At 68.8% G+C, this 10,037-nt stretch overlaps 1 protein-coding gene across 3 annotated transcripts; it reads right to left on the bottom strand.

Moving 5' to 3' along the window:
* Positions 1-281: 281 nt before the first annotated feature.
* On the bottom strand, positions 282-9,602 carry LOC308187090 (solute carrier family 2, facilitated glucose transporter member 4-like). Of its 3 annotated transcripts, XM_080609235.1 has the most exons (9): positions 9,330-9,601; positions 8,651-8,766; positions 7,905-8,064; positions 6,900-7,081; positions 5,899-6,003; positions 4,123-4,224; positions 2,093-2,293; positions 912-1,030; positions 282-866 (listed from the first exon to the last, which is right to left on the bottom strand). In XM_080609235.1, exons 1-9 carry the CDS (start codon positions 9,595-9,597, stop codon positions 683-685), a joined length of 1,437 nt encoding a protein of 478 aa, XP_080465361.1. In that variant the 5' UTR covers positions 9,598-9,601; the 3' UTR covers positions 282-682. The 3 variants fall into 3 exon arrangements, with proteins under 3 accessions (XP_080465361.1, XP_080465360.1, XP_080465362.1); XM_080609234.1 differs by having other exon boundaries at positions 282-1,030; XM_080609236.1 differs by lacking the exon at positions 4,123-4,224 and having other exon boundaries at positions 282-1,030; positions 9,330-9,602.
* Positions 9,603-10,037: the final 435 nt, after the last annotated feature.

The raw sequence follows: 10,037 nt of genomic DNA, 5'->3' as shown, positions 1-10,037 counted from the left end.
TTTCCCCCAAAGTTGGGCTTTGGGGGTCCCTGATTGGGGGGGGGGGGGAAGAGGTTTTTGGGAGGAATTCCCTGAAATTTTAGTGTTTTTTTTCGGGGGGGGGCTGTCCCTAAACGGGTCACAAGCAGCAGCTTTTTGGGGCCGTTTCCCCGGATTTTGGGGCCGTTTCCCCGGATTTTGGGGCTTTTTTTTTTTTTTTTTTTTTTTTTGGTGGGGATTTCCCTAAATTCTTTTTGCCGGGGGGGGCTCATTTGAGGACCCCCTTCTGGTTCTTTTTGGGGGGGGGGGGGGGCTCACTTATGGACCCCGCCTCCAATTTTGGGGGGGAGGGGTCCCATTTGGGCCCCCCCCTCAAATTTCTTTGGGGGGGGCTCATTTGGGACCCCCCCCTCAATTTATTTTTGGGGGGGGGGGGCTCTTTTGGTGCCCCCCCTCCATATTTTCAGGGGGGTGGGGGTCAATTGTGGCCCCCCCTTAAATATTTTGGGGGGGGGGGGGTCTTGAGGCCCCCCCCTCAGATTTTCGGGGGGGTCTCATTTGGGGCCCCTCCCCTCCATATTTTGGGGGGGGGGTGGCTCAATTGTGGCCCCCCCCCAATTTTTTTTTCGGGGGGGGGGTGTTCATTGGGGCCCCCCCTCAAGATTTTTACAGTGGGGGGAGGGGGCCTCAGTTGGGACCCCCCTCACTTTATTTTTTGAGGGGGGGGGCTCATTTGAGGACCCCCCTCTCCATTTATTTTTGGGGGGGGGGCTCTCACTTGCCCCCCCCCCCCCATTTTTTTTCGGGGGGGGGGGTCGCCTTCAGTCGGGCTCCTCGTCGCCGCCCCCCTCCCCCAGGCGCCGCAGCTCGGTGCTGGCCTTGTCCTCACCGCCCCCCCCCGGCAGCAGCAGCAGGGGGGGGGTCCCGGGGGGGCCGCCCCCCCCCTCGCTGAAGGGCGCCCCCGCGTCTCGGGCAGCCGCAGGGAGGTGAAGAGGGCGAAGCCCCCCAGCAGCGCCCCGAAGAGCAGGAACACGAAGGGGCCCAGCGCCCGCTGGGGGGGGGGATTTGGGGGGGGGGCGTTGGGGGGGGGCCTTGGGGTGCGGGGGCCCCCCCCGGGGCGTTTGGCCCCCAGAGAGGGGCTTCCCCCCCCGTAACCCCCAAATTGTCCCCTGTTGCCCTCCATCCCATGACCCCCCCACTCCAAAACCCCCATTATTGCCCCCCCATTGCCCCCCCACCCTGTAACCTCCCCGTTACTGACCCCCCACCCCGTAACCCCCCCCATTATTGCCCCCCACCTCAGTTACCTCCTTAAATGTCCCAATATTGCCGCCCCCACCCCATAACCCGCCCCATTATTGTCCCCCCATTGCCCCCCCACCTCAATTGCCCCTTAAATGCCCCCCATTGCCTCCCCCATTACTGACCCCCTATTTCCCCCCAATTATTGCCCCCCACCTCAGTTACCCCCTTAAATGCCCCCCAATTGCCCCCACCCCATAACCCCCCCGTCATTGCCTCCCCCACCCAATTAACCCCCCAACTGCCCCCCACCCCTGTTCTCCCCCCCACCATCACCCCCCTATTGCCCCCCCTTGCCCCAATTCCCCCCCCCATGGCCTTTATTACCCCCCCCACCTCCCCTTATTGCCCCCCCACCCCGTCACCCCTTATTGCCCCCCCATTTCCCCTATTGCCCCCCCGGTGCCCCCATTACCCCAACTGCCCCCCCAGCCCTTAAGCCCCGCCCACCCCTTTAAGCCCCCCCTTTGAGCCCCACCCCCCCTTAGCCCCACCCCTTGCATAACCCCCTTCCCCTTTGAGCCCCTCCCTTTGAGCCCCTCCCTTTGAGCCCCGCCCCCTCGAGCCCCGCCCTTAGCCCCGCCCCTTAAGCCCCGCCCCCTTAAGCCCCGCCCCCTTTAAGCCCCGCCCCCTTTAAGCCCCGCCCCCTTTAAGCCCCTCCCCTTTGAGCCCTGCTCCTTTGAGCCCCTCCCTTTGAGCCCCGCCCCCATAAGCCCCGCCCCCGATCCCCGCCCACGTATGCCCCTCCCCCTGAGGCCCCGCCCCTGAGGCACCGCCCCCTTAGGCCCCGCCCCCCTTAGGCCCCGCCCACCTGCACGGCGGGGAAGGCCATGCCGACGGCGAAGTTGGCGGCCCAGTTGGCGGCGCCGGCCAGCGCCATGGCGGCCGGGCGGGGGCCCTGCGCGAACAGCTCGGCCCCCAGGAACCAGGGGATGGGGCCCGGGCCCACCTCAAAGAAGGCCACGAAGCCCAGCACCGCCAGCAGCCCCGCCACCCCCGCGCCCGGACGGCCCTGGGGGGGGGGCAAATATTGGGGGGGGGGGTAATGGGGTCGGGGGGGGCGATTAGGGGGGTGTGAGGGGGGGGTTATCAGGGGTATATGGGGGGGTGTTGGGGGTGTATGGGGGGTATATGGGGGTATTGGGGGGCCAGCAGCCCCGCCACCCCGCGCCCGGCCGGCCCTGGGGGGGCAATTGTGGGGTGGGGGGGGGGAATGGGGTCGGGGGGGGCAATTGGGGGGTGTGAGGGGGGGTGTATGGGGGGTATTGGGGGTGTATGGGGGGCTATATGGGGATTTATGGGGTATATGGGGGTATTGGGGGGCCAGCAGCCCCGCCGCCCCCGTGCCCGGCTGGCCCTGGGGCGTCAATTGTGGGGTAGGGGTGGGGTAATGGGGTCAGGGGGGCAATTGGGGGGGGTATGGGGGTTATATGGGGTGTATGGGGGGGTATATGGGGGTATTGGGGGGTGTATGGGGATATGGGGGGACAGCAGCCCCACCGCCCCCGCGCCCGGCTGGCCCTGGGGGGGCAAATATTGGGGGTGGGGGGGGGGTAATGGGGTCGGGGGGGGCAATTGGGGGGTGTGAGGGGGGGTTATATGGGGTGTAGGGGGGGTATGGGGGGATATATGGGGGTATTGGGGGACCAGCAACCCCGCCGCCCCCGCGCCCGGCTGGCCCTGTGGGGGGGCAATTATGGGGTGTGGGGGGGTAATGGCGTGGGGGGGGTCATAGGGGGGAGGTATGGGGGAACTGGGGGGGTTTATGGGGGGTATTGGGGGTGTTTGGGGGGGTATATGGGGGTATTGGGGGGTGTTGGGGGGTGTTGGGGGGCCAGCAGCCCCGCCGCCCCTGCGCCCGGCCGGCCCTGGGGGGGCAATTAGGGGGTGGGGGTGGGTAATGGGGTCGGGGGGGCAATTAGGGGGAGGTATGGGGGTATTGGGGAGTATTGGAGGGGGTATGGGGGGGGATATATGGGGGTATTGGGGGGGGTATAGGGGTACTGGGGGGGCCAACAGCCCCACCGCCCCCGCGCCCGGCCGGCCCTGGGGGGGGGCAATTATGGGGTGGGGGGTGGGGTAATGGGGTCAGGGGGTCAATTGGGGGGTGGGGGGGGTGGGGTTATGGGGCATATATGGGGCAGTATGGAGGAACCGGGGGGAGTGTACGGGGGGAAATGGGGGGGTGCACGGGGGGATTATGGGGGAACCGAGGGGGTGTATGGGGGGGTATATGGGGGGGAAATGGGGGGCATGGGGGGGAAATGGGGGGCATGGGGCATATGTGGGGGTATTGGGGGGCTATGGGGGGTACTGGGGGGTGTATGGCGAGAATTGGGGGGGTATATAGGGGAATTGGGGGGTACTGGGGGGAAATGGGGTGTGTGGGGGTAAGGGGGGATGTAGGGGGGGGTATTGGGGGGATATGGGGGAGCTATGGGGGTAACTGGGGGGGGGGCACCAGCCCCACTACACCCACACCTGGAGAGCCCTGGGGGGGGGCATAGGGGGTACAGGAAGGTGGGGGGGGGGGGGTTATGGGGGGGGTATATGGGGGAACCGGGGGTGTATTGGGGGGCTGGGGGGGAATGGGGGGCTATTGGGGGGCTATGGGGGGAAATGGGGGGGTGTTGGGGGGGGGCATATGGGGGAGAATATGGGGAAACTGGGGCCTTATACGGGGGTGCTGGGGGGCTACGGGGGGGGTATCGGGGGTTACGGGGGCACTGTGGGGCTGCGGGGGGGGTTATTGGGGACTGCGAGGGGCTGGGGGTGGGAGGGGGTCGGTTCCCGGGGTGCCCGTGGGGGGGTCGCGGTGCCTCCCCCCCCCCCCCCCCTCACCTGCAGGTTGAGGGCGACAGTGAGGGCGATGGCGCAGCCCAGCATCCCCAGCAGCCCCAGCAGCTGCAGCGTGCGGCGCCCGGCCCGCTCCACCAGGAACAGCTGGGGGCGGGGCTTAGCGGGGGCGGGGCCTCCGGGGGGCGGGGCCTCCGGGGGGCGGGGCCCGAAGGGGCGGGGCCTCGAGGGGGAGGGGCTTTGGGGAGGGGCTTCCTGGGGCAGGGCCAATGTGGGGTGTCGTGCCCAGACCCCTCCACCAGGAACCGCTGGGGGCGGGGCTTAGAGGGGGCGGGGCCCCCGGGGGGCGGGGTCTCAATGGGCGGGGCCCAAAGGGGGCGGGGCCTAAAGGGGAGGGGCTTTGGGGAGGGGCTTCATGGGGGAGGGCCCATGTGGGGTGTGGTGCCGGGCCCCCTCCACCAGGAACAGCTGGGGGCGGGGCTTGGTGGGGTGTGGTCCCAGGGGGCGGGGCCTAAAGGGGCGGGGCTTCCCGGGGGAGGAGCTTCAAGGGGTCGGGGAGGTGGGACCCCAATAGGGATGGGGGGAGCCCAGTGGGGGTGCGGGGGGCACCCATGGGGGCGGGGTGGGGGCGGGGAGGGGAGCACCCGTGGGACCCCTCTGGGGACATCGGGACCGCCGTGGGGACCCCAACGGGGACGTGGGGACCCTCATGGGGCCGTGGGGGGCACCCATGGGACCCTTAGGGGGACGTTGGGACCCCAAAGGGGATTTGGGCCCCCCACGGGGGCAACTGGGGGACACGGGGACCACCCCTGGGGATGGAGGGGGCGCCTGTGGGACCCTGATGGGGATGTGGGGACCCCTACAGGGGCATGGGGAGCACCCATGGGACCCCCTATGGGGACACTGGTACTACCCGTGGGGACGGGGAGCACCCACGGGACCCCTTTAGGGACATGGGGACCCCAATAGGGAAGTGGGGACCCAATGGAGACGACTGGGGGACGTGGGGAGCACCCATTGGACCCCCTATGGGGACATTGGGGACCCCTATGGGGGCGTGGGGATCACCTGTGGGGATGGGGGGCACCCATGGGACCCCTTTAGGGACATGGGGACCCCAATGGGGGTGTGGGGAGCACCCATGGGACCCTTATGGGGACACTGGGGACCCCCCTTGGGGACACTGGGACCCCCCGTGGGGACAGGAGCCACCCCTGGGACGCTTATGGGGACTTTGGGACCCCAATGGGGGCGTGGGGAGCACCCATGGGACCCTTATGGGGACACTGGGACCCCCATAGGGGTGGGGGGGGCACCCATGGGACCCCTATGGGGGCATTGGGACCCTCACGGGGATGGGGGGCACCCATGGGACCCTTATGGGGACATGGGGACCCCAATAGGGACATGGGGACCCAATGGGGACAACTGGGGGATGTGGGGAGCACCCATGGGACCCCTTTAGGGACATGGGGACCCCCTATGGGGACCTGGGGACCCCAATGGTGGCATGGGGAGCACCCATGGGACCCTGATGAGGACACTGGGGACCCCCATAGGGGTGTGGGGGGCACCCAAGGGACCCCTATGGGGGCATTGGGACCCTCACAGGGATGGGGGGCCCCCTTGGGACCCTTATGGGGCCATGGGACCCCCCCCATAGGATCATGGGGCCCTATAGGGTTGTGGCACCCCAGACCCTCCCCCCCCCCCCCCCCCCCCGGGGCGGGTGTGGGGAAAGGTGGTGGGAGGGGCCTGGTGACGTCACGCCCCCCCGGGGGAGGGGGGCGTGGCCCGGCCGCGGGGGGCGGGGCTCACCGAGAGGACGGTGGCGGCCACGTTGATGGCGCCGGCCCCGATGGTGGCGTAGGCCGGGCGGCTCAGCCCCGCCCGCTCAAAGATGGCCGTCGAGTAGTAGAAGATCTGGGGGCGGGGCCGGCGCGGGGACACGCCCCCCGGTCAGCCAGGCCACGCCCACGTCCCTCCAGGCCACGCCCCCAAGCCCAGGCCACGCCCCCATCCCTATACCCATGCCCCTGCCCGGTCCTGGGGCCCTCAAGCCCCGCCCATGCCTCGAGGCCACGCCCACCTCGCACATCCATAAGGCCACGCCCCCATGAACCCCGCCCACTTTGACCACGCCCCCAAAAGCCCCGCCCACCAGCCACAGCCCCACCACTTCACTGAGCCCCCTGTGCCCCGCCCAGCACCAAGCCCCGCCCACCAGAAGCCCCTCCCACCAGAAGCCACGCCCAGCCAAAGCACCGCCCCGTCCCTAAGCCCCGCCCACCCCGTGCCCCACCCACCCCTGAGCCCCAACTCGCCTCCAAGCCCCGCCCACCCCGAGGCCCCGCCCACCCCAGGCCCCAACTCCCCCCCCCGAGCTCCCACTCCCCCCTCCTCATCCCCGAGCCCCGCCCACACCTGAGGCCCCACCCACCAATCAGACCCCTCCCATCCGAAGCCACGCCCACTCCACAAGCCCACTCCCATTAGCCCCACCCACCCCTACACCACGCCCACCCCATGCCCCGTCCACCCCTGGCTCCACCCACCCATCCCCAAACCCCACCCACCCCTGAGACCCCTCCCACCCCCGCAGCCCCTCCCACCCGAGGCCCCGCCCACTCCCCAAGCCCCTCCCACTCCCATTAGCCCCTCCCACCCCTACACCACGCCCACCCCATGCCCATCCACCCTGAGTTCCAACCCCCCCCAAGCTCCACCCACCCCGAGGCCCCGCCCACCCCTTAGCCCCTCCCACCCCAGGCCCCGCCCACTCCCAAGGCCCCGCCCACCCCTCCAGGCCCCGCCCTCACCGCGTTGATGCCCGAGAGCTGCTGGCACAGCTGCAGCCCCACGGCCACCATCAGCGGCTGCCGGTAGCGGCGGCTGCAGCACAGCTGGAGCAGCCCCACCCGGGGGGCGGGGCCTCGGAGCTCCGCCCCCAGCGCCTCCAGCGCCGCCCCCGCCGCCTCCGCCCCCACCAGGCGGGACAGGCCTTGGGGGGGGGTGGGGTGGGGGGAGAGAACGTGGTGAGACCCCTCCCCAGTTGGGGGTGAGGCCAAAGGGGGCGTGGTTTCGTGGGGGAGGGGCCAAACGGGGCGTGTCTTCAGGGGGGTGGGGCCGAAGTGGGCGTGTCTTCAGGGCGGGGGGCAATGGGGGCGTGGCCTTAAGGGGGTGGGGCTAAGGCAGGCGTGTCCTCACGGGGAGGTTGGAATGAAGAGTGGGCGTGGCCTCAGGGGGTGTGGCTAAAGGGGGCGTGGCCTCGTGGGGGTGGGGCCACATGGGGGGTGTTCAGGGGGTGGGGGCAATGGGGGCGTGGCCCCAAGGGGGTGGAGCTAGGGGTGGGCGTGTCTTCAAGGGGGGTTGGAATAAAGGCAGCGGGCGTGGCTGAAGGGGGTGTGGCCACAAGGGGGCGTGTCAATGGGGGTGTGGCTTATGGGGGCGTGTCCCGGGGTGGGTTGGGCCAAAGTGGGCGTGTCTTCAAGGGGGTGGGGCTAAGGGTGGGCACGTCCTGACGGGGTTGTTGGGACTTAATGAGAAGGGTGAGCCCCCGGGGGGGTGGGGCTAGGAGGGGCGTGCCCCCAGGGGGGCGTGGCTTCTCGGGGCTTGTCCTCAGGTGGGCGGGACCAAAGTGGGCGTGTCTTCCAGGGGGTGGAGTCAACTTTAGGTGTGTCCTGGGGGGGGGGTTGGTGGGACTTAAACGGGGCGTGTGTGCCCTCCCATTGGAGGGGGGGTGGGGTGTCCACATGGGGGCGTGGCTTATAGGGGCGTGTCCTCCGGGGGGGCGGGGCCTAAGTGGGCGTGCCCCCGGGGCTCACCGTGCCGTGCCTGCGCCCCGCGGCCGCGGCCCAGCAGGAAGCGGGGGCTCTCAGGGCACAGCGGCAGCAGCAGCGCCTGCAGCGCCGCCGGCACCAGCCCCAGCCCCAGCAGCAGCGGCCAGCGCCCGGCCGAGCCCAGCAGCTCCTCCAGGCCCAGCACCTTGGTTTTTTTGGGGGGGGGGTGACGTCATGACCCCCCCGGTGACGTCACGCCCCCCCCCCCCCCGCCGACAACCCCCACCCCAACCCAATTGGTCTCTACCCCTCCCCTTATCCCATCCCAGGATCTCCTGGGAGTCCCCGAATCCCACCGGGACCCCCCTCCCCAAATCCTCTTCTGATGTCGCCCCCTCCCCACTCCCAAAATCACCCCCGCCCCCCTCGAGACCCCCCCCATTTCCCCCTTAAGCCCCAGGACCCACCCAGATCTCCCCTATTGACCCCAAAATCCCCCCAGCCCCGCCATTGATCCCCCAAATCCCCCCGGCACCCCCCCCATTGACCCCCCCAATCCCCCCAGGCCCCCCCAATTCCCCCCGATTCCCCCTGTCACCCCCCCATCGACCCCCCAAGCCCCCCCCTTGACCCCCAACGCCCTCCCTTGACCCTCCCAACCCCCCCTTGACCCCCCCAAGCTCCCCCTTTGACTCCCCCAAGCCGCCCCCTTGACCTCCCCAAGCCCCCCCTTGACCCCCCAACCCCCCACTCCCCCCATCTCCCCCTTTGACTCCCCCCCCCCCCCCCACCTGTGCCACCAGGATGCCGGTGACGATGGCCAGCTGGTGCACGGTGCCCAGGGCCCCCCGCAGGCGGGTGGGGGCGATCTCCCCCACGTACATGGGCACCAGGCCTGACGCCAACCCTGGGGGGGGGGACACAGACACGTGTGGGGCTCGCCCCCCCCCACCCCGGAACCGGGCCCCATCGCCCCTTTAAGAGGTGTAGTTACCCCTTTAAGAGGTGCATTGCCCCTTTAAGATGTGCATTGTCCCTTTAAGAGGCACTATTAACTCTTTAAGTGGAGTTATTACGCCTTGAAGAGATGTTGTTGCCCCTTTAACTGGCACTATTACCCCTTTAAGAGGGGCCATTTCCCCTTTAAGAGGTGTTACTACCCCTTTAAGAGGAGACATTGCCCCTTTAAGAGGTGACATTGCCCTTTTAAGAGGGGTCATTTCCCCTTTAAGAGGTGTTACTACCCCTTTAAGAGGTGACATTGCCCCTTTAAGAGGTGACATTGCCCTTTTAAGAGGCGACATTGCCCCTTTAAGAGGTGTTATTGCCCCTTTAAAGGTGCCATTGCCCCTTTAAGAGGTGCCATTGCCCCTTTAAGAGGGGACATTGCCCCTTTAAGAGGGGACATTGCCCTTTTAAGGGGCGCCGTTGCCCCTTTAAGGGGCGGCCCCGCCTCCCATTGGCTGGTACCTGAATAGGCGCCGAGGATGAAGCGGCCAATGATGATGAGGACGTAGGAGGGGCCGAGCTTGGCCCCGCCCAGCAGGGCCCCGCCCAGGAAGGCCAGCACATTGCTGGCGATCATGGCCTGCTTCCTGGGGGGCGGGGCCACGTCAAGGCCACGCCCCCTCCCTCGGGCAGACACGCCCCCTCTGCTTAGACACGCCCCCTGGCCCCCAGGTGGACCCCACTGCCTGCCACGCCCCCCGTGGCCCCGCCCCCAGTGACCACACCCCATGACCCCACCCCCTCTTGCCCCGCCCCCTCCACAGTAGCTCCACCCCCACGTGCCCCCCGAAGCCCCGCCCCCGAAACCCCGCCCCCAGCCCTTTAACCCTGCCCCAAAGCCCTGCCCCGTTAGGACCTGATCCTATAAGCCCCGCCCCCTGGACCCCCAAGCTCCGCCCCTCTGGCCACACCCACTCAATCCACGCCCCTTTAGGCCCCGCCCCTTCCGACCACACCCCTTGGAGCCCCTCCCCCTTGAAGCCCCGCCCCCATAGGCCCCACCCCTTCCGCCCCAGATTCCCTGTCCCTGACTCCCACCCCCTTCAAGCCCCGCCCCCTTCAGACCCCGCCCTTTTTGGCCCCTCCCCATTTAAGCCCCTCCCCCTTATGCCCCGCCCCTAGAACCCCGCCCCTTTATGCCCCGCCCCCTTACTCCTACCCCCACCTCCT

This window comes from Anser brachyrhynchus (assembly GCF_964034855.1).
Source record: "Anser brachyrhynchus genome assembly, contig: SCAFFOLD_737, whole genome shotgun sequence".
Classification (NCBI taxonomy): domain Eukaryota; kingdom Metazoa; phylum Chordata; class Aves; order Anseriformes; family Anatidae; genus Anser; species Anser brachyrhynchus.
Note: the sequence above shows the minus strand (reverse complement) of the source record. Positions and strands in the feature narration are given on the sequence as shown.

Excerpts from the sequence above, each read along its gene's own strand:
- LOC308187090 (XM_080609234.1), bottom strand. The coding sequence starts at position 9,597 with ATGGGGTGTGGTCACTGGGGGCGGGGCCACGGGGGGCGTGGCAGGCAG. Across the intron at positions 7,082-7,904 it reads CGGGGCGCAGGCACGGCACG|GCCTGTCCCGCCTGGTGGGG; the intron begins GTGAGCCCCGGG and ends CCCCCCCCCAAG. Across the intron at positions 1,031-2,092 it reads TGGCCTTCCCCGCCGTGCAG|CGGGCGCTGGGCCCCTTCGT; the intron begins GTGGGCGGGGCC and ends CCCCCCCCCCAG.